The 24,289-nt window shown below is 46.4% G+C and overlaps 1 protein-coding gene across 1 annotated transcript in view; it reads left to right on the top strand.

The window, feature by feature from the left end:
- Positions 1-14,201: 14,201 nt before the first annotated feature.
- Positions 14,202-24,289, top strand: part of CABLES2 (Cdk5 and Abl enzyme substrate 2) — a gene marked incomplete at its 5' end in the record, with an annotated part of 51,437 nt that continues 41,349 nt past the window's right edge. Inside the window, one exon of the mRNA XM_083507464.1 lies at positions 14,202-14,995. Within this exon, the coding sequence (XP_083363590.1) occupies positions 14,202-14,995 (794 nt within the window). The remainder of the gene's footprint in view (positions 14,996-24,289) is intronic.

Consider the following 24,289-nt stretch of genomic DNA (forward strand, 5'->3'; position numbering starts at 1 on the left):
CACATGGGGAATGAGCAGGCAGTGACTGACCAGCGACGAGACCTTCAGGTCGGAGTGGATAGCTCCGTGAAGATGTTGATCCAGTGTACAGCAACTATTTTTAAAAAGGTAAATTGCATTCTAGGAATTCCATGTGCGCTGTTCTACTCACCACTCCCTCAATATAGCAGAGTTGGAAAGGAGCAACTGAAATGTGATCAAGGGGCTGGAGTGCCCCCTGACCCATGTGAGAGAAGGTTGTGACATTTGAGACTTTTTAGTTAGGACAAAAACCAAGTAAGAGGTGAAATGATAGACATTTACAAAATTATACCTGGCTTGGAGAACATGGACTGGGTTTTTCTCTCTCTCCCTCTCTCATGACTCTAGAACTCATAGACATCCAGTGAAGCTAATTGTTGGAATATTTAGGATAGATGAAAGAAAATACTTCTTCACACAATCCAGAGCCCGATCTGAAAGGAAAATTTTTGGGCTCAATGAGTTGAAGAGGACCTGATCTGGGATGACCTTTAAAGGTAAAGGTAAAGGGACCCCTGACCATTAGGTCCGGTTGTGACCGACTCTGGGGTTGCGGCGCTCATCTCGCTTTATTAGCCGGTGTACAGCTTCCGGGTCATGTGGCCAGCATGACTAAGCCGCTTCTGGCGAACCAGAGCAGCGCACGGAAACGCCGTTTACATTCCCGCCAGAGTGGTACCTATTTATCTACTTGCACTTTGATGTGCTTTCGAACTGCTAGGTTGGCAGGAGCAGGGACCGAGCAACGGGAGCTCACCCCGTCGCGGGGATTCGAACCGCTGACCTTCTGATCTGCAAGTCCTAGGCTCTGTGGTTTAACCCACAGCACCACCTGCGTCCCTTTGTCAACCAAAGGATGACCTTTGGCTGGCTGCAAATTAATTGAACATTTGGGGGGGGGGTCATTTGCACGGGAAGTTAGTTGGCTCCTCTTCCATCACACATCTATGCATATAAATTAGCATGGGCAAATGTTATGCACATTTGTGTTCATGAGTCCATGCCCTGAATATTTACATACCGAGCAAATGACTCTGGTGCCCAGAACACAACTCATATACAGAATACTCACAAATGATGTGGATAACACAGGCCTTTGTCGATGGGATTCCAAAACATATTGGCAGCTTAAATGTCAAAGTTAGACAGAGGACAACAAGGTGGCCAAGCTGTAACCATTGCTGGCACTTAGCCTTCGGTTCACACTGACCTTGGGAAGGTCATTCATATCCTGTTGTTCCTGAACCACATCGCCAAACAGAGTCCAGATACTGTCAATTGCTGTGTCAGAGATCATGTTTTCCCACAAGTACAGTTCTTGGTAGTGCCCTGTCCATCACTTCATCTGCTTGCTGTAATCTGTGATGATCTTTCCGGACAAAGGTTTTCAGCAGTGCAGTTTCCCTTGACGGGTTGGTCCAAAGGTTTTCTCCATGCCTTCGTACATTTTGCGAGTGTTGCCCGCGTCAGCAGCGAGTTGGGTGCTCTGACGCAGCTTTAGCCATTAGTCGCTGGCACATGTGGAAATGGTGGGGGCACTGAATCCGTTGTCATTTTTCAAAGGGCCCTTGCCTCTTTTGGTCTGTGCCTGCCACCTAGTGGATACAGAATGGTACTTCTAAGGTTGGCATGTGTCCTCACATAGGAGGGACACTAGCAACACCTTTATCACCTTATGAAACACACACACACACACACACACACACCAGACTTGCAAAATCAGGTTACTAAATGCAGGTTTTGTGAGTGATATCCAGATGCTCCAAACTCAGTGGCCTGGTTTCTCCCAAATCCCCAATTCCCGGCACAGAGGAAGTATGAGATGTTGCTACCTTTCTTTAGTGTGCTCAATAATTTTATGTGCTCCACGGTTCTAGAGGTTCTGCTAAACATGATCAGAAGGGACCAGCTGGTTAAAGGGGTACAGGTCAGAGCTAAACAGTACAAATTGAGAGCATTTGCAGATGACTTGGTACTTACATTACAAGAGCCAGACACTAGTACTAAAAGAGTTTTAGAACTAATTCAAGAGTTTGGTCAAGTTGCAGGATTCAAACTGAACAAACTAAAAACTAAGGTATTAGAGAAAAATTTAACAGCTACTGAAAGGGAGAGGTTCCAGAATGAAACAGGTTTAACTGTGGTTAAGAAAGTGAAATACTTGGGGATTAACATGACAGCTAAAAATGTGAACTTATTTAAAGATAATTATGAGAAATGCTGGGTAGAAGTAAAAAAAGATTTAGAAATATGGTCAAATTTGAAGCTTTCACTGCTAGGCCGCATTGATGTGATTAAAATGAATGTATTGCCTAGAATGTTGTTTTTGTTTCAAACATTGCAAATTGTGGACAAGATGGATTGTTTCAAGAAGTGGCAGAAATATATTTCGAAATTTGTCTGGCAGGGCAAGAAATCTAGAATAAAATTTAAGATTTTAACTGATGCAAAGGAAAAGGGGGATTTGCCCTGCCAGACTTTAAACTTTACTATGAATCAGCAGCATTCTGCTGGTTGAAAGACTGGCTGCTTCTTGAGAACACAGACATTTTGGACCTAGAAGGTTTTAACAACATTTTTGGGTGGCATGCATATTTATGGTATGACAAGGTCAAAGCTCACAAAGCTTTTAAAAATCATATTGTCAGGAAAGCATTATATATATGTTTGGATTAAATATAAAGACTTGTTGGAAAATAAAACCCCAAGGTGGTTGTCGCCAATGGAGGCAAAGGCTGTGGAAAAAACTCAATATGGAGGCCAAATGGCCGAAATATTGGGAAATTTTGGAACAAGAAGGGGACAAACTGAAATTGCAGAGTTTTGAGAAATTAAAAGATAAAGTCCGAGATTGGCTTCATTATCATCAAATAATGGAGGTTTACAAGTTGGACAGGAAAATTGGCTTCCAGGTGGAAAAATCAAAATTAGAAACAGAACTGTTAGAACCTAATACTAAGAACTTGTCAAGAATGTATAACTTGCTGTTGAAATGGAATACACAAGATGAAACAGTGAAATCAGCCATGATAAAGTGGGCACAAGATATTGGTCATAACATTATGTTTGCTGACTGGGAACAGTTGTGGACCACCGGTATGAAATTTACGGCATGTAATGCCTTAAAGGAAAATATTATGAAAATGATTTATAGGTGGTACATGACCCCAGTCAAGCTTGCAAAAATTTACCACTTGTCTGATAATAAATGTTGGAAATGTAAAGAAACGGAAGGTACTTTTTTCATAATTTGTGAAACTTTACTAAATTTTTTTTAAAAAAATAATAATTTTATGTGCTCCAATTGTGACACCACCAGCCTAAAACATGAGGCATTTGGGTGTCCACTGTATTGAAGAATTACCTTCACAAATGGGCTCTGCAAAGTGCAGTTCTCGGATAGGTTTCCTGGAACAGAAGTCAAAGCAAAGGCATCCTTAGTTTTCAAACTGCGGTGTCATGTTTTTTTTTTAAGTTACAGGTAGGTAGCCGTGTTGGTACAGTGTGCATACTGTAGATAGTTTTCACTCAGGTCCACATATGCAAATAAGGGGTTGAAAATGACGTTCAGTGATTGGATAGTTACAGAAAGTGGTTACTGTTGCGTTGTAGTGGAGCGCTATATAAGCAGGCTGGCTGAACCATTCAGTTCAGTTCTGTTCTGGGCCTGTGAATAAATAAGAGCTGTTTGAAGAATCGCTGTGTCGTCTGATATTTTCACCCACATCTTAACAGTAGGCCTCTGAATACCAGTTGCTGGAGGGGAGAATTCCTACATTCCTGCCTCTCAAGCGCCTTCAGAGATCCAGCATGACTCTTATGTTCAGAGTCACCTGATGAACCCCAGCCATCTCATTTTCATGGTTGGGACTCTCCTCATCAGTACAGTGGTACCTCTGGTTAAGAACTTAATTCGTTCCAGAGGTCTATTCTTAACCTGAAACTGTTCTTAACCTGAGATACCACTTTAGCTAATGGGGCCTCCCGTGCCGCCGGCCCGCGATTTCTGTTCTCATCCTGAAGTAAAGTTCTTAACCTGAGGTACTACTTCCGGGTTAGCAGAGTCTGTAACCCGAAGCGTTTGTAACCTGAGGTACCACTGTACACACACCCTTAGGTTCATTTCTTTGTTCTACCACCACTGGGACATGCAAAAGCTCCTTCCTCTCATTTCTGGTTCTTCTTTCTTTGGAAATACTTGTCGTCCCCTTTGACTCCTTTGTAATCTCTCCTTTCTTAATTCACCATGGGCGATGCTCTTTTGCCTTATACCTGCTTCAGTCAATGTCAGGGGTTAGCAAACTTTTTCAGCAGGGGGCTGATCCACTGTCCCCCAGACCTTGTGGGGGGCTGGACTATATGGGGGGTATGAACCAATTCCTATGCCCCACAAATAACCCAGAGATGCATTTTAAATAAAAGGACACATTCTACTCATGTAAATACACGCTGATTCCTGGACCATCAGCAGGCCAGATTGAGAAGGCAATTGGGCCAGATTCGGCCCCTGGGCCGTAGTTTGCCTACCCATGGTCAATGCCTTGCTCCTGTCTCTTGTTACTTTCCCTGGTTTTTGCCTGACTCTGTTTGTTTCTCTGCCTCAGTTTCATGCTCTCTCTTCTCAACGCTCGTTCTTCCTTGCCAGCCTCCTGTCCTACCTTCAAGCACATGCTTTCTTTCACTCTTCTTCTCTTCTTCACAGGCTTCTGTTCGTCCACATTCCCTCTGCCTCTTTCGCTCTCACTTCATCTCCTGTACAGTCGTGACCGACTCTGGGGTTGCGGCGCTCATCTCGCTCTATAGGCCGAGGGAACCGGTGTACAGCTTCTAGGTCATGTGGCCAGCATGACTAAGCCGCTTCTGGTGAACCAGAGCAGTGCACGGAAACACCGTTTACCTTCCCGCCAGAGCAGTACCTATTTATCTATTTGCACTTTGACGTGCTTTTGAACTGCTTGGTTGGCAGGAGCAGGGACCGAGCAACAGGAGCTCACCCCGTCGTGGGGATTCAAACCACCAACCTTCTGATTGGCAAGTCCTAGGCTCTGTGGTTTAACCCACAGCGCCACCCGCGTCCCTTACAGTCATACCTGTACAGTCATACCTCAGGATAAATATGCTTCAGGATAAGTATTTTTGGGTTGCGTCCGCAACGACCCGGAAGTAACGGAGCGTGTTACTTCCAGGTTTCTCTGCTTGCGCATGCACAGACAGTCAAAATGACGTCACGCGCATGCGCGGAAGCAGCGAAACGCAACCTGTGCACGCACAGACATGCAGTCGCATCTTAAGTTCTATTCAGGATGCGAACAGGACCCCGGAACGGATCCCATTCGCATCCCGAGGTACCACTGTATGTCGGTTTCTCTTTCTCAGTGGCAGGTGTAGTGACAGATTCAGAAGTCCAAGCCACACCCCTTCTAAGATTATACAATTACCTTGTGATAATAATAATAATAATAATAATAATAATAATAATAATAATAATATACTCAATAACAGGAAATGAGGTACCACAAGATAGAGATAAAATGTTTCTATATGCAGCTGCAGCAGCCAGGTTACTACTTGCAAAGAATTGGAAAGGAAAGGAAATTACATACTGTACTGGATTTAGGGGTTGCTCGTGCGTAAGTTGCCGCCGCTGCTGGCGAGGTTACCTGGTTAGACCCTTTCTGACTGAACAGCCTCCAGCATCGTGACTGTCTCAGTCGCTGGCAGAATCCGTCAGTGGGCGTTTCTTGAACTTCTTCCAGCACAAAAGTTCTTTGACGCCAAGTCTCCTCCTACTCTCCCTGCGCGGAAGCCTTCTGCGCAGGGAGGGTGTGGGCAGCGGAGGACCCGTGCTCTCCCCACTGGTCTCCGGCGAGGAGTCTTGGAGCCTCCTCTCCGATTCCCCCATCTGCCCCCCTTCTCTACTGGTGTTACGCTGATTTCCTTCCCCAGCGGATGGGCTGCCTCTCTCCCTACTGGGACCCTCTCCGCCATCCCTCTGGAGCCTTCCCTCCGCCTCTAGCTCCGATGGCAGTTCCCTGACAGATACCCACAAAAGAGGATTGGTTATATAAATTATCTGAATTTATAGAATTGGCAAAATTAACTGCAGCAATAAGATAACAAACAAATCAGAAATTAAGGTCACAACGGATATGGTTTGAAGAATATATGAGTAAACACCTGCTCTAAAGATAGCATGCTGATATGCTTAGACTAAGCTGTAAAGCTGACCTAGAAAAAATAACAGTTTAGTAAGAGAAGTAAGGTAGAGATACATGAATTGCAATGTAAATAAGAACTTTAACATAACAAAGATGGCGAGCATTGGCGGAGGGAAGCCACATGAGTGTATTATTATTTACCTATTTTATGTATTTTTCTTTTTCCCTTACCTTTTTTTTGTTTTGTTTGTAAGTGTATGTACATTACTGTTTTGTAGGTATGTCTAAATAAAATAAATATATATAAATATAAAAGAAAAAAGCAATAATAATAATAATAATAGATTCATTGCCACTATCACTGGTTATATCAAGACTGGATTACTGCAGTGCTTTCCACTTGAGGCTTCTTTTGTTCTTTATCTGGAAGCTGCAGTTAGTGCAGAATGCTGCAGCACGATTGCTGACAGGAGTGAGGTCTTGTCAGCATCAGGAATGCCAGCTTGGCCCTGTGAGTGTGGGTGCCTGGGGTTGTGGGTGCCATGCAGCCGAAATTTGTGAGTGCCAGGCCCTTTCATGGGGAATTTTGTGGGTGCTCGAGCCCCCAGGGAGCCGGCACCTATGGACAGCATATAATGCCCGTGCTCACCAATTTGCAACCAGTAAATAATAATAAACTATTCATGCCAATCTCCAAGTATGTGTTTCAGTTAGATCTACTGTTTTCTGGGCACATGCATTTGGAGTTTTCAAACATCTTCTGTCAGAGTGACATTCTGCTAGGGATGCAACTTAACTCATTAACTTTTCCTTTCTTACCTACACGGGCTTTTCCAGACAATCCAACAATCCCAGGTCATGTGATATCATGTCATGTGATGCACCCTTCACACATGCTACACGATATCCAGTCCCCACATCGCCCAGGGACAGCAACCCTGGAAAATTCAGGTTGCGTAAAAACCTAGTTTGTCATCCTTGGGAGAAAAGCAACGACAAACCTAGACAGCATCCTAAAAAGCAGAGATATCATCTTGCCAACAAAGGTCCGTATATTTAAAGCCATGGTTTTCCCAGTAGTGATATATGAAAGTGAGAGCTGGACCATAAAGAAGGCTGATTGCCAAAGAATTGATGTTTTTGAATTATGGTGCTGGAGGAGACTCTTGAGAGTCCCATGGACTGCAAGAAGATCAAACCTCTCCATTCTTAAGGAAATCAGCCCTGAGTGCTCACTGGAAGGACAGATCCTGAAGCTGAGGCTCCAATACTTTGGCCACCTCATGAGAAGAGAAGACTCCCTGGAAAAGACCCTGATGTTGGGAAAGATGGAGGGCACAAGGAGAAGGGGACGACAGAGGACGAGATGGCCGGACAGTGTTCTCGAAGCTACGAACATGAGTTTGACCAAACTGCGGGAGGCAGTGGAAGACAGAAGTGCCTGGCGTACTCTGGTCCATGGGGTCACGAAGAGTCAGACACGACTAAACGACTAAACAACAACAACATAGTTGACCGGAAGCTCTTATGTAACAAACCCACTTCTCCAAAAGATTGGATCTTTTTTGTGATAAGGGGTGACAGGAAAATGCACTGGAAAGTAATGGATGGTGCTTGCTTTGTCATGTCATCTAACAATCTGCAAACAAATCAACTGAATGTTTAATAAACAGGTTGTCTGTGTATCTGCAATGGCTACTAGGTCCAGAGTTCAAGAACAGAAAAGCAACAGAGCCATTTTTATTTTTCTGATTGCCAATGAAGCAGAATGCTGGAAGATTTGGGACAGATAAAAGAAATAACTTCTTCACACAATCCAGAGCCTGATCTGTAGGAATAATAATTTTTATTTCTCTGATGGCTGGAGGTACAATGACTGTGCAGAATTCTTTAAAAAGGAAGATCAATATGTGTATAGCAGCCAGGCTGTTCAGTCATCGCTACCTTGGAAAGAGAGGAAGATGCTAATATGTGACTAAGTTATTTCACCACCACCGAGCTATAGTTTCTCCCCGAGGGTTTGTGCTCCACAATTAAGCAAGCAAACAGCGATGCATTTCTGAAAACTGGTTTCTGTACTGATTTGGAAAATGTATTTCCTTAGCCCCTCACTCTCTGACCTCTCATTGTTTTCCTCTCCTTCCTTCTATGTGACCACGACCACCCACCAAAAAAAGCCCTGCAACTCCTTTGACGATGAGTCACATACAACGGCTTCTGCAGCATGTGGAGAAGAGGGATGTTTTTGATTCATTCGTTCATATCCGTGCTGTATGCCCGTTTCATTAAGAGGATGCATCGCTCTCCGCAGTCTGGAGGGGCATGATTAAATCAATCAGCTCAGTCTTTCTTAAACGCTTAATGTCATAATAAAACTCTGAGTCATTTCCCAAGGCATATAAGCTATTGGCACCATACATGCTGCTGTGTTCATTGGCATTTTCCTTCTCTGGAGCGTGGTACGGAGCCTTTTACAATCACAGAATCACAGAATTGTAGAGTTTGAAGGGAACCCAAGGGTCATCTAGTCCAACCCCCTGCAATGCAGGAAATCTCAACTAAAGCATCCATTTTTAATTAATATTTTATTAGGTTTTATCAGTAAAAAAATTCAGAAAGAATACAAAAACAGAAAAATACAAAGTCAAAATACAAAAATACAAACATTAAGCACAAAAAAGAAGAAAAAAGAAAAACACATAAAGAAAAAAGCAAAACTCCCTCTTTTTTAACTCATCTTTAGTTAACTTATTTTCCTGACTTCCTCACACCTCCCTTTTTTGTATCCCTTTTTTAAAGTTGGTTCAGCAAGTTCATATCCAATTTAGTTTATCTATTATCAATCCCATCTTACATTTTACCTTATTGCTAGATCCCCTTCAATTCATTTCAACGTCATCAACATTCAAAAATTTTACAATGTTTCTGTAAATAAGTTTTAAATTTCCTCCAATCTTCTTCCACCGACTCTTCTCCCTGGTCTCATATTCTGCCAGTCATTTCCGCCATCTCCATATAGTCTATTACGTAGTTGCATCTGCCATTCTTCCAGAGTGGGTAAATCTTATGTCTTCCAGTGCTTTGCGATAAGAATTCTTGCTGCTGCTGTAGCATACATAAAGAAAGTTCTATCCTTCTTTAACACCGATTGGCCGACTATGCCCAAGAGGAAGGCCTCTGGTTTCTTCAGGAAGGTATATTTAAATACCTTCTTCATTTCATTATAGATCATTTCCCAGAAAGCCTTAATCCTTGGGCACGCTCAACTAAAGCATCCAAGGCAGGTCGCCATCCAGCATCTGCTTAAAAAACTCCAAGGAAATCCATTCCGCTGTTGAACAGCTTTTACTGCCAGAAATTCTTCCATTGGTTTGGATCCTAGTGTCTGTAGCAAGAGAAAACAAGCTCGTTTTCTGATCTGGCCACAGTGATCCACGCGACGGTCACCTCCAGACTTGATTATTGTAACTCGCTCTATGCAGGGCTGCCCTTGAAGCTGACCCAGAAACTCCAGCGGGTGCAGAATGCCCCGGCGAGGCTCCTTACGGGGTCCTTGCCGCAGGATCGCATTCATCCAGTACTTTACCAACTGCACTGGCTCCCGGTGGAGTGCAGGGTCAGGTTTAAGGTGCTGGTTTTGACTTTTAAAGCCCTATGCCGCCTAGGACCCACGTACCTATGGGACCACCTCTCCTGGTATGCCCCGCGGAGGACCTTAAGGTCCACAAATGACAACATTTTGGAGGTCCCAGGTCGCAAGGTGGTTAGATTGGTCTCAACTAGGGCCAGGGCCTTTTCAGTACTGGCCCCGGCTTGGTGGAAAGCTCTATCACAAGAGATTAGGGCCCTGTGGGACTTGCTATCTTTCCGCAGGGCCTGCGAGACAGAGCTGTTCCGCCTGGCCTTTGGTTTCGACTCAGTGTGACCCTTGTGTTTCCCTCCCCTTATGGTTTTGATCTATGGGCTACTTTTAAAAAGAGGCTGCATCTTAAATTGCATTTTAACCTGTATTTTAAATTGGTTTCCCCCCTCCCATTATGTTTTTAGTGTGATTTTATTGGTGTTAGCCGCCCTGAGCCCAGCTCTGGCAGGGGAGGGCGGGGTATAAATAAATTTTATTATTATTATTATTATTATTATTATTATTATTATTATTATTTCCTCTTCCATGAGACAGCCCTTGAGATATTTGAAGATGGCTATCATATCTCCCCAGTCTCCACTTTTCCAGGCTAAACATAATCAACTCTGGCTTGGTTTCCAGACACTGATCATCTTGGTTGCCCTCCTTTGCACACGTTCAAGCTTGTCAATATCCTTCGTATGTTGTGATGCCCAGAACTGGACACAGTATTCCCTTGATGTGGAATTATACTTCTGTTGATGCAGCCTATAATCGCATTTGGGTTTCCCCCCTGCTGTATCACACTGTTGACTGCAATGCTTGTGGTCTATTAAGACACCCAGATCTTCTGAAGGCTTGCACCTGTGCTCATTGAGAAATTTGCCTTTATCTCTTCCTCCCAAGGCTGGCCTGCTCATGAGTTGGACTGATGCAGCCACCTCGGGCAGCAGGAATCCTGTTGGGGCTTCTCACCAGAAGCCACTGTTGTGCAGCCCTAGTAAGACACACTCCAGCAGCCAGGAGGTGGCGGGATGAGGTGGCCCCTGTCTCCTCTTAATGTAAGGGTGAGGAACCTCAGGCCACTAGGCCTCCCTATTTGGCCTGCCCACCTGCCCTATAAAAAGGTAAAGGGAACCCTGACCATTAGGTCCAGTTGTGACCGACTCTGGGGTTGCGGCACTCATCTCGCTTTATTGGCCGAGGGAGCCGGTGTACAGCTTCCGGGTCATGTGGCCAGCATGACTAAGCTGCTTCTGGCGAAACCAGAGCAGTGCACGGAAACGCCATTTACCTTCCCGCCGGAGCGGTACCTATTTATCTACTTGCACTTTGACGTGCTTTCGAACTGCTAGGTTGGCAGGAGTAGGGACTGAGCAACGGGAGCTCACCCCATCGCAGCGATTCGAACCGCCGACCTTCTGATCGGCAAGTCCTAGGCTCTGTGGTTTAACCCACAACGCCACCTGCGTCCCTTTACCTGATGTCAAAATGGTAAAGGCAAAACAGAGCTGAAAGCGGGGTTGCAAAACTCTGTCCACAGGGCATGTCAAGAGTCAACAATCAGCTGATACAGTAGTTGGGCCTTCCATGCACAATGCTATGCAAAAATGGATCCCCTGCCATCATTGTGACACCAGGTGATTGACAGGAGAGTGGTCCTGTCCAACTCTCAAATGTGACCTGCAGGGGCGGGACCCAGATCCACCAGTCGGATCCAGCTCCTTATGCCACCCTAGGAGTAGTGGCAAAGCCACCTATGTTTATAAGAACCTTGCATTTAGAACTCTTCATTCTCACAACTGTCCTCACAAATAATGAAGAAGGCAGATAAAGGCAACGTTCATGAGTCTCTAGCTCCCGCCCTTTCTGTTTTCCCAACAACGCTCTTCCCCATTTTATTTGCCCTGTGAGGTAGGTTAGGTTGAGAGTGAGTGACTGGGCCACGCTCAAAAAAAGAAGGCATCCAAGTATGGAATTTTTGCCCTGGTGTGCCTCAGGGCACTATTTTGTCCCCTGTGCCATTTAGCAGCTGTATGTGGGGGATTTGGAGCAAAATGTCGTCCTCATGGCGACGGCACTCGGCTCTTCTTCTCCATAATATCTGAAGCAGGTGTGGTCATGCACGCCCTGCAGGAAGTGGATGAAGGGCCTATAAACTGAGTTTAAATCCTTTGTTGTTGTTGTTGTTTAGTCGTTTAGTCATGTCCGACTCTTTGTGATCCCATGGACCAGAGCACGCCAGGCCCTCCTGTCTTCCACTGCCTCCCGCAGTTTGGTCAAACTCATGTTAGTAGCTTTGAGAACACTGTCCAACCATCTCGTCCTCTCTCATCCTCTTCTCCTTGTGCCCTCCATCTTTCCCAACATCAGGGTCTTTTAAAGGGAGTCTTCTCTTCTCATGAGGTGGCCAAAGTATTGGAGCCTCAGCTTCAGGATCTGTCCTTCCAGTGAGCACTCAGGGCTGATTTCCTTCAGAATGGATAGGGTTGATCTGCTTGCAGTCCATGGGACTCTCAAGAGTCTCCCATAATTAAAAAAGCATCAATTCTTCTTTATGGTTCAGCTCTCACTTCCATACGTTACTACTGGGAAAACCATAGCTTTAACTGATCACTGCCTTGCCGTGGCGAAGGGGCTTGAATAACTCAGAGAAGCTATGAGATATGCCGTGCAGTTTAAATCCTGGAAAGGCATAATCCCTGTGGGTATCTGGAGGATAGATCGCCTTACCTGTATTGGATGGGGTTGCACTCCTTCTAAAGGAACAGGTGCATAGTCCGGGGTGCTCTTTGATCTATCATTATTGTTGGAGGCCTGATGAGCTCAGTGATCAGGCTACAGCAGTTCCTGGACTAGGATAACCTGGCCACCAATGTTTCAGCCATTGGTAACTCCAATATATGATTTCTGCAATGTTCTCCCTGCTCTTAATGTTGGCCTGGAAGCTGCAGTTGGCACAGGATGATGCAGGTAAGCTGTTGACTGGAGGAGCCTACCAACTTCGCATGGCACAACCAGTGAAGGAGCTGCAGTCCACCTTTCCAGTGTGGTGTACTGGTTAAGAGCAGTGGACTCGTAATCTGGTGAACCGGGTTCGATTCCCTGCTCCTCCACATGCAGCTGCTGGGTGACCTTGGGCCAGTCACACTTCTCTGAAGTCTCTCAGCCCCACTCATCTCACAGAGTGTTTGTTGTGGGGGAGGAAGGGAAAGGAGAATGTTAGCCGCTTTGAGACTCCTTAGGGTAGTGATAAAGCGGGATATCAAATCCAAACTCTTCTTCTTCTTCTTTCCACTGGTGGTAAGAGCCCCATGGTCTCCCCTATGGCGCATTACCTTAGGACCACAGCCAGCGCAGCTGCTGGTTGCGCTGGCTTAACAATGGACACTGTGTGTATTTTATGTGTATCTTAATGATCACAAGTCATGGGGTCGTGGAGAACGTTTATATGAACTTAACAGTGCTTAGGTTAGGTTTTTTTCAGCTGCTCTTCTGTTAATGCTGTTAGTATTATTTTAGATTATAAACGCCATATTGATATGCTAACCATATAATATGGATTTTGCTCTAATGGTGATGTTCAGCTTATTTTTCAGCTGCTGTTTTGTTAATAGTGTTTAGCTGTGATTATTTTTTGTTGTTGCTTTGTTAACAGTGTCATATAGATGGTTTCATTTTAAATTGTAATTGTGTCATTGATTATTTGTTCATTATTTCATACAATTCAAGCTGCCTCTGCAAGGGCACGAGGAGAAGGGGACGACAGAGGACGAGATGGTTGGATAGTGTTCTGGAAGCTACCAGCATGAGTTTGACCAAACTGCGGGAGGGTTTTGCGCGAAAAGTGGTTGCTGCTTGTAGTTATTTAATTGCAGTGTTTCATTAGCTGGTGTCTTGAGCAGCAACCTCTGGAAACAAAGGGCTAAAAACCGGCGCTGCTCTCCCAAATTATCTGGTTCCTTTTAACTTTGTATTTCAGCCGGTTGACTAAAATCCCTTATTTTGGCTGCTGATCCCTTATTTTCGAGGCTGCTGGTCCCTTATTTTCCAATCTGTAAGTTGACAGCTATGCTCTAGGATTCATTTGCACTAAAAACGGCACAGAAATACAATAAACCAAACCAAACCCAGCGATACATCTGCAGCGCCGCCGGCTTTCCCCCTCCCGCCCCTGATTCAACAAGGATAAGAAAGAGGAAAAACCCCACGATCCTCCATGAGGACTAGCCTCGTCCCCTCGCCCTGCCCATTAATAAACGCAGGTCCCGGAACCCGGCGCGCTTTAGGACCCGGCCGGCTACGTTCGGCAAGAGGGAGGAAGAGGCGGAGCCGAGGGAGAAAGAAAAACGCTTTTGCAGCCGGGCGGAAGGAGGCGACGGGGCGGCGCCAGGCAGACAATGGGGAAGCGCGGCAGCCAATGGGCTGGTCGGCGGGGCCGCCTCGAGTATTTGCATAGCGGCGCGCCGCGGCCAATGGCCTTGCGAGCCGCCTGGGCGAGCGCCCTCTCGCTGGGCAGCGCGGAGAAGAGGGCTCCACCCGGCCGGGCTTGGGGCGGCCGCGACGGCTGCCCGGGCGGCCGCTGGTGGCAGCAGCAGCAGCAGCAGCGAGCGGAGAGAATGGCTGCGGCTGCGTGCGGCTCGTCCGCGGACCGGGAGCCCCCGGAGCCTCCTCCTCCGCCGCCCGGGGAGCCCGCGCCGCCTCCGCCGGCGAGGAAGCGCGGCGGGGATTCTCGCCGGCGGCAGGCCGCCCTCTTCTTCCTCAACAACATCTCCCTGGACGGGCGGCCGCCGTGCCTGGCCCCGGGCAAGACGCCGCTGCAGTCTCCGCAGCAGCCGCCGCCTCCGCCGCGCCCGCCGCCCTCGTCCTCCGCCGCGGCCCCCGGGGAGCGGCCCGACGACGATGCTTTGCCCCCCTCGAGGCTCCTGCTCGCCACCCCGCCGGGGCTGCTGCTGCCTGCCGCCGCCGCCGCCGAGCTGGACCCTTCCCGCGGGCTGGGCGCCGCCGCCGCCGCCCTCCTGCCCCAGCTGCTGCTGGGCAGCCCGCTCTGCCCCGTGGTGCCCGGCCCGGCCGTCGCAGCCGCGGGGGTCTTGGCGAAGCCGGGCGTCGCCCCCGCGGGGCTGCTGAGCCCCACCCAGAGCATCGCCGCCGCCGCCGCCGGAGGAGGGTTCCCCTTGGAAGTGCAGAGGCAAAGGTGAGGAGGGCCCCGGGGGGGGAGGTGTGTCTCGGATTCCTGTGTCCTTTTTGGAAAAAGCGGGGTGGGAAGGGGAGTTCGGGCAGGTGCCTGCGTTTGACCAGTTTCCGGATCTAAATGTACATATATACATATGTGTCCTGTCTTCAGTCTTCTTGCGCTGCGCAAACGCTTTCCCTCTTTACGTCGGGTTTTGTCTCCGAAGGCAATCGGTTCCTCTTACACCTACTCAGAGTCGCCCATTTCTTCCTTGTTCCCCACGCCCACCTGTCCGTTTTATTGGATTGCTGGGCAGATATAATCGGTCCCTTGCAGGCTGGAGATCCTGTCGTCGGTGTGTGTTTTTATTGTTTTGTTTTATAGCTAGCTAAAGGCTGCCCCAGCGGCGTCATTTGTAAACGCTGCAATAAACAAACGAGCACGAAGGGGTTAAAAAGGCCCACCTGCTTTTATATGGTTGACTTTTTCTTTATGGAAGAAGAGCCGCCCTAAGACTACAGCCATAACTTACCTGGCCGGACTTTTCCTCTTTTTTTAAGTCTATGTAGCTTAATATTGTCTACACTGGCTGGCAGCAGCTCTCCAGCGTTTCATGCAGGGTTCATGCGCCGCCGAATCCCTCCCAGCTCCAAGGGCTGAACGTGAGACAAAACAGATCTTCTATCACTGAGCTAGGGCCCTTTTCCATTGCAGGCTTCAGTGTAGTATATTTGTGAGTAAACATCCAAACAGCTGCACCGTAAACAGTGCTTACTCTAAAGCAAGTCTGTGCAGGATTGCAGACTAGCTCCAACAAGTCTCTTTATCTTAAGTGTGTAAAGGATGAGAGAGTCTTCCTGGCATCTTTACTTTTGATGAGGATTCTTCTCCTCTTCCCTTTCCCTGACCCCCAAAAAGCATTTGGTCTTAGATGCTAATAAGGTATCTAATTGGCTAATAGGGTTTATGAGGCTTATCTGGGAATGGGGTTGCTGCTATTGTTGATGTTATTTTATTCTATCATTATTTTGGTTCTTGGGAATTATGTGGAAATTGTTCAGTTTGACTGTGTGCTTTCTGGTGTCTTGTTTCATGTTTATGACTAGTATTATTATGCTTGTGACTTTTTTTAAATATGTGGTATGGCCGCCTTGAGAAAGGTTTTAACTTTGGCATACAGATAAAGTGACTGATGATAAACTTACATGCCTATGTCTTACAACATTTTAATGTCCTATTAACATAAGTCCATCTTTTCTTTTAATTTCTTGCTGGGAAATTAATGTTCTGCTGGGAACTAAGCTTCTGCTTCCCCCAAACCCTAGGGAATATCTCCCGCTCTGCTTATGGACCTCACTGCCCTATGGAGAGGCTGGGTGATGAGTCCAAATTAACACCCTACCTCTTTCCCTATCATATTATGAGAGTCTAAGTAACTTCTCCTGGGAGTCATAACTCGACTGTGCTTTGAGGATGCTCTTGAGAATTCCACTAGTGGAATTCTGGTTCTGCGTGGACCTTATGGGACTTAGCAAAAGGTGGCATGAGCTGTGCCTTTGTTTTGCTAGGTCTGTTGGGGATGCTCTTTAATTGGCTGCTCAAAAAAAATCAGCTGCTCAAGAGTCCTTAACATTATTGTGCATATGTTGAGAGAAAAAGCAGATTTTACCAAAGGTCATGTAGGGTTGTGCTTGTGTGTTCAAGGCATGGTGCACAGTGGTGACCCAAGCCCCGTGTCGTGCTTAGAGAAGAGTCAAGTGGTTTTAGCTCTGTTGAGTTTATGATAATGACCCATTCGAAGATTTGGGAGTAGTCTTCCCTCAGCCCATCATTCCAGAAGCCCAACTTTCTTCTGGACCCGTCTCCCACCTCAGATTTTCCCTGTGTGTTGTCTAGCCACACAGAAACGACATTACAGAGGGGGGTACCTTACAACACTACAATTCTATGATTCCCAAACCGACAGTTATTCATGGCTGCCTGCAGGAGCGGCTGAAGGCTCTTAGCCAACAGTAAATAAATTTAGCAGCAGCATCTCTGTAGGAAGAAACATATTAAGAAAGTAAATAAAGATAGGGTGCTGATCCTCTTGCAGTATATTATATGCCACTTTTTTGACCCGAAGTCCACACACCCACACACACCCCTGAAAGGAGTGAATAGCCTATTAAAAACCATAAAATATATACGAGGGGGTGCAATAGAATGGCATAAATCCATCAGCTAGCAAAACAATACAAGACAGCGACAGTGGGCCGATGGATTAAAGGATGCTCCTTCCAACCCAATATCTATCTTTTAGGGGCTAGAAACCTAAGCAGGCAATAAGAAATGCTATGTTTTGTTTTACAGCAAGCTTTGCACAACTAAGGAGTCTCATCACACACATACAATCCATTTCAACTGTTCAGGGCAAACAAGTGAAAATGTCAAAGAACACCCCCCCCCCCAAAAAAATCCCCTAACAACTAGGAATAATTACAGTATTAATAAATATTGAGCAATAGCAAAAGGCCATGAGAGTCGGAGTGTTCCATTTACAACAGAAATCTTTTGCTTTTAGTGTTTATTACTACATGAAGCTTTTTGGCAACGGCCTGGGAGAATGAGTGGCCCAAAGGGGTTATTGAGATGCAGTTGGGACTTGGGACACAGGATGCAAATGGGATGCGATAAATTCAAGCCAGTATTTGCTTTCCCCTTCCTCCAAAGTCTGCCCATGTCAATATAGGAAGGCAAGGCAAGAGAGGCTTATTAAAAGGCTATTATTATTTTGTCATGGCCCGCACACTACCAGACATTCCATATAATCAAGAACATAAATAAGTATATGTGTATTGTGGTGTCATCTGATAACAATGGGACCCTTAGATTCCGGTCCACTGTGTGCTTCACAATGGTGCGTGAATACAACTCTCATTCAGGTGTTGGCAATCCCTGAAACTCTTGTCTAGGGTGCTGCAGTGTGGTGTAGTGGTTAAGAGCGGTTGTCTCCTAATCTGGGGAACTGGGTTCGTGTCTCTGCTCCTCCACATGCAGCTGCTGGGTGACCTTGGGCCAGTCACACTTCTTTGAAGTCTCTCAGCCCCACTCACCTCACAGAGTGTTTGTTGTGGGGGCGGAAGGGAAAGGAGAATGTTAGCCGCTTTGAGACTCCTTAAAGGGAGTGAAAGGCGGGATATCAAATCCAAACTCCTCTTCTTCTTCTTCTGCATGCCACATTTAATTCGCATAACATTGAGTCTCCTAGAGTACCTGGCGGTTGTGTCCGTGACCCGTATGCAGGGTCCAGGAGGAAGCAGGAAGCAAATGCATCGAGCTGGTCAGAATAATGGCGTTTTGATTACCCAGTGTTCAGGAGCTTAAGTCCATCACGCTTGCTGAGTGTGGCCTGGTATGGTGCTCCATAAATCAGGGGTGGGGATGATCTGTCTCCCAGTTGTTGTGGAATTCCTGTCGTCGGTGACCATTGGCCATGTAGGATGAAGTCGATGGAGTCAAGAGACCTTCAAGGAGAACCATAGATGGCCTTCCACCAAGTTTCTGAGAGGACCTGCATTTGAGTCTTCTAAAGTCCCTCACTTTTGTCATTAGTATGTTTTTCTCTAGGTTCACTGTCAACTGCTTTTAACACATTAATAACTTACATATTTTACTCATCAGTTGACCAGTTAGGGTTGGGAGAAGGGGTTGTTATGTGTAGTTTAATCCACCAAATGGCAGCCCTGGGAGAGCAGAGCAAACTTCTCTTATTGTGCTCTTCTAACCTGGGCACAATGCGTTCCCGGTAGGCCTGTAAATTCCTTGATCCGGCCTGTAAATTACCCTGCCCAGACAAAAACTATTTCCCTTGTATGTTTGTGTTGCTTCACTGCCCTGTCTTTGTTTGTTTGCCCTGGCTCTTCGGTTATAATAGGCTTGTTGTGCGCTGTCGAGCTTTGAGGGTGAGCCTCCGGAGAAGAGGAACGCCAAGTGTTTTGCAGGGAAGAATTAAGAATTGCTGCTTTTAATGAAAGTCAGGCTGTCGGGTTCAGAAATTTCCAGCCTGAGCCTGTGGCATCCCAGAGTTCGTGTTTACCAAAAGCATAATTATTCCTGTTCTGCTTGCAAAAGTGATGTTGCTGACTAACCTCTCTGCTAGCATCTCAGTTGATTTTCTTTTTAAGCAAGGATCATTACATGACAGTGCATCTGGGATGTGCATGCCAGTGCATAATTTAGTACTACTGTATAGATGTGCAATAATTGAGAGAGCTGTAGCTCAGTTAGTAGGGAATGTGTTGTGCATGTGTGGGGTCTGTTCCATTTAAGATCTTGGGATGCAAAACTGTTGGGGGTGGGTTGGATCCTGTGATCCTATCTCTCTTCCCACAATCCAGCCTGCATGTTCAATCAATGCCTGGAGAGGGGTGGCATCATAGCCATGCTCCTCTTCCCTGGGTCTATGTTCAGCTTCAGGTCATGCCCGTCTGACCTCCAAGCTTTGGGTAGACTGTAGCAAAGGGTTCTGTGTGCATAAAATCTCTGTCTACCATTAGGAACTCTGTAACCAGTTGTGCTTCCACGCTGTCCAGAATGTGGAGCCTGGGCACCAGGCAAGTGAGAAAGGTCATAACTCGGTGGTGCAGCACGTTCTTTGTGTGCAAAAGATCCCGGGTCCAATCACCGACATCTCCAGAAAGGGCTGGAAAAAGACTCCACTCTGAACCCCTGGAAAGCTGCTGGCAGTCAGAGCCGACAGTATCCTGAGCTAGGTGGGTCAGTGGTGTGGCTTGGTATAAGGGAGATTCCTACATACCATCGGTTGAGATTCTGCTCCCTACTATGTGTTTTCTGAGCCAGGGTGTGAGGAAATGGCTCCAAAGAAGCTGGATTTGGGCTAACATGGAGAGCGTATTGGATTTTTCAACTTTCAGCTTCCAAAAACGAGGGGTGGTAAAAGGTTGTAGCATGACTTGGGAATTCAAAGGATATTTTTGTGAAATTAATATAATTAAGTTTTGCTTGGGAAGTAAAATGTGTGTGAAATTGCATAGAAATAATTAAAAATGACTGGCAGTTATAGTGTATGTTACTATTATTGCTCATTATTGTTATTTAGCATTACCTGACGTTTTCAGAAAGAAAAATTAAAATGCTTTGGTTTTCCAAAAGCATGTCATGTGCTTCTCCTTCAAAGAAAGACTTAGCGAGCCAAATGTTGTCCAATCACAAAAATAATAGCAGATTTGAATTTCTCACACCCCAAAGCATATTTATAAAACCCCTCACTGAAGAAATTTGGAACAATTAAGTTGCACCCCCTGAAATGACACGCCCTAGGCTAACAGTGTGGCAGGGTTCGCAGCACATTGATACTGGTCTTCCACAGTTGGAGGCAGCATGCACTTGTGGGATTTTCAAGTGGGGAGAGCTCAGTTGCACTCAAGTCTTGCTTGCATGCGTCCCATGGGCTTCTGGTGAGCCACTGTGAGAACAGGATTCTGGAGCAGATATTCATTTGTCCTGTCACAGCAGCCCTCTTCTGATGTTCTTCTATCCATAGATGGCACCTTCTTCTCTGAGCTGGCACAACTGCACCGTTGTGTGTGCGCGTACTGCAATTCTTGTTAGCCCTAAGATGGAACAAAACAAGCTCTTGGAAGCGGAATTCAGTTTCCTGAATACCAACCTTTTATTATTTTGCAAAGCGTAGGCTTCTCGCAGCTGCAGTGATATGCCTGAGAACTGTGTGGGCAATCGTTCTCTCAGAGCCCCGAGCGATGGCCAAATAAGATTTCTGGGGTTTGGGGAGGAGTAGCCAATGCCCTGCATCTTTCCCTTCACTTCTCTATGGCAGGCAGAATAAATGATGCAAGCAAAAACATTGAAATGAATCAGAGTTGCTTTGTGGGGTGAGAAGGGAGCACATACACCATCTAGCAAACGCCCTTGCTCAGAGCAGGAAGTTTGGATCCTGAGCATCCCCAACAGAGGCTATCCAGCCTCTGCTTCAAAATCCTGCGCTGCAGGTGAAGCCACCATCTCTAGCAATCCATGGTTGGAAAACCCTTGCAGTTAAGGAGTTTCTCCTAGTGTTCATCCAAAATCCATTCTCCTGTTATATAAACCTGTTAGTTCTAGTACAGTGACATGGCTTGTTTATCTGCCCCTTGCTTCGTCCAGCTATTGGTTGGTTTGTCTCATTGGAATTATTTGTCATTGTGGCATTAGTAATTCCTTCTTCAGGAACAACCACCCATCACAGTCTCCTTTCCCTGTTTATCTAGTCATTGAATCCTTCCTTCCATTACTTGAGGAAGGGTTCTGTTGCCTAGGTTGTATATGTTGGGATACTGCCAGGGAGATAAAGTCCATCATGGCCCCAAGCCGTTTGCTGGACGATCCATCGATCTCCCGTAGGCACGCAGTATCATCGATTAGCGACATGAGTTTCTAGAAAATATCTTGCCACATTCTAGAGCTCATGCACACTCTATCAGCAGATAATGCACAGCCAAAAGTTGCACTCAGGAGAGCATTATTTACAAGCTTTATTCAGCGTTGATCAGAACAAAGAAAGACATGACTGCCTGCGACAGTGTCTCCGACAGAGAGAGAAACGAAAGCAATAGCAAACATAAACATCCTGTGAACAGGAAATGCGCAGGCTGTGACACAAACATCCTGCTCCCTTTTAAGGTGGAACGGAAATATCCTAACAGTATATTGGACTGCCTGGGTAGGGCACACTTAAAGCGGGGTTTTTTCCCCAGCATTGAGTGCTAAAAATGCAACGGTGGTGGCGTTGCCTTAGACATTTTGGCATTGCAATTAGTTCATTGGTAGAAGGGTGCACCCTTCTCCCTTCCCCTTTGGCCCCCTCGCAAAGCCTTTTGCTCTGTGACCTCTTCCTGTAGTCCTCTTGAGATCAGCGTGCAAAATTTGCCAGGTGCATTTTGCTCCTGGCTATCGTTCACTTGTGACCAAGTGAAGATGCCCAGGTGCCAGGATGCTGCCTGACATCTTCACCATCTGGAGGTGCGTGCCTGGGGATCCTTGGATCTTGCCTGTTTTCACACACTAAAAACACATCCTGTAGAATTCTGCCTGTTATATTCTATCTGCACAATCAGCACAAATTTCAGGAACCAAAAAGTTGTGCTGAAAAATGCGACTTTCAAGCCGCCTGGCCTCCGAATGGCAATGACACATTCCGTTCTGGCGACTGTAACTCTGCTTTAAAGAGCCATTTGGTGCCTAGCTTATATATCTGAGTTTCTAACGCTGGTTGTGATTCCCTTTCAATGCTGGCATAAACAGGATTAAAGTTCCAGGCTTCCCGTTGTGACTGACGTTGCATCAGTCCTCCGTGTCTGAGAATGAGCCCAGAATTTCTGGAGATCAACCCTTTGGCTCAGCCCGTATAAGCAAACCAGGTGCTTTGGTGACCCCTCTTGCAGATCTAGAACAACCCTGTCCTAAAATATACAGGCTGCAGCAGCATCCAGGCTCTGCCTGCATCATATAAATCATAATTCAGCCTCTTCTTGTGCCAAGCCACATTCAAAAGGAGCTGTCACAGCATGGTTGCTGCGCAATGTCCTTGCTGTGACCCTTTGAACAAGCTTCTCTTTCTTGCCAGATCTCCTTCCAGTTTGCCAGATGCACGTAACTGGCAGAAAATGCAAGGCTGGAAGCTTGTCAGGTAAAGGCAGCAGGTGTGCCTCCTGTCTGTATTGTGGATTGTACTTCTCCGGTGTTGCTTAAACAACTAGATGCAGCCCTTAAAGGCTCAGAACAGAGAGAACTGCCCTACACCAGGATCAGACTGTTCCTCCATTTAGTTTTTGGTTTTCTGTGCATCAATGGGCAGTTCTTTCTCCAAACCTTATCCTCTTAGCTGCAGATTGAACCTGCATGCGCAAAGCACAGACTCCAACACTGAGTCTCGTTCCTGACCCATTTGTTTGCTTTCATTAATGATATGCTGTAGTATAGCTACCCAGTGTCCTCCACGTTAGCCCTAGGCAGCCTGGCACCGGGTAGGATAGAACAGGGCCATTGTAGTAGTAGCTGGTGGGTTTTAGCCTCTAAGGAAGGGACCGCCTTGGGACTGATTTTTTGCAAGCCCTTTCTTGGCTAAAGGACAGGGTATAAATGCTGTAAAAATGAAATTCATAGTATGAGCTAGCTGGTGATTTGTAATAAACCAAACTAAACCTAGACAGCATCTTGCCAACAAAGGTCCGTATAGTTAAAGCTATGGTTTTCCCAGTAGTGATGCATGGAAGTGAGAGCTGGACAATAAAGAAGGCTGATCGCCGAAGAATTGATGCTTTTGAATTATGGTGCTGCAGGAGACTCTTGATAGTCCCATGTACTGCAAGAAGATCAAACCTCTCCATTCTGAAGGAAATCAGCTCTGAGTGCTCACTGGAAGGACAGATCCTGAAACTGAGGCTCCAATACTTTGGCCACCTCATGAGAAGAGAAGACTCCGTGGAAAAGACCCTGATGTTGGGAAAGATGGAGGGCACAAGGAAAAGGGGACGACAAAGGACGAGATGGTTGGACAGTGTTCTCGAAGCTACCAGCATGAGTTTGAACAAACTGCGGGAGGCAGTGGAAGACAGGACTGCCTGGCGTGCTCTGGTCTATGGGGTCACGAAGAGTCGGACACGACTAAATGACTAAACAACAACAACCCTCAGCTGAGATTTCTTCCAGAAACATTAATCAGGGGAGCAGGTAGCCTCTCTTATTGCCTTGCTTTCCTTAGTTTCTCCATCCTCTGGAATCAATGGAAGGAGCAAAGTGGCATTGCTAGGTAAACATCCCGTAATATTATCCCTTTCTGGTGATAGGGAAGACAGAGAATCATATGAAGCTGCCTTTATATCAGGTCACCCCACCTAGCTCAGTATAGCCTACACTGACTGCCAGCAGCTGCCCAGGCTTTCAGGAAAGCAGCCCATCCCTACCTGCCAATGCCAAGGATTGAACCCGGGACCTTTGGTGTGGAAAGCAGATTCTGTACCACTGAGCCACAGCCCTGTCCCAGGGAAGGCTACAAGACCTCCTCTCCCATGCACAGTAAATATCACAGGAAGGAACATGGGCACAGGAAGTACATGAGGAACGTGGAGGAACACCTGCCCAACCCCACTGCCTGTGCTGTGATTGGGTCTTGGAAACCTTGTTGTCGCCCCTGTACCTGAATTCCATGGTGCAGCAGACCATAATTCCAGCTGTGTGATCCAGGGGGATTGAAGTGTGGTGGAGGTCAATTTGTGCCTCATTAATGAGCAGCTGACAGCAAAGTTTTTGCAGTTG

Source organism: Podarcis liolepis (genome assembly GCF_965112155.1).
Source record: "Podarcis liolepis genome assembly, chromosome: 6".
NCBI lineage: Eukaryota > Metazoa > Chordata > Lepidosauria > Squamata > Lacertidae > Podarcis > Podarcis liolepis.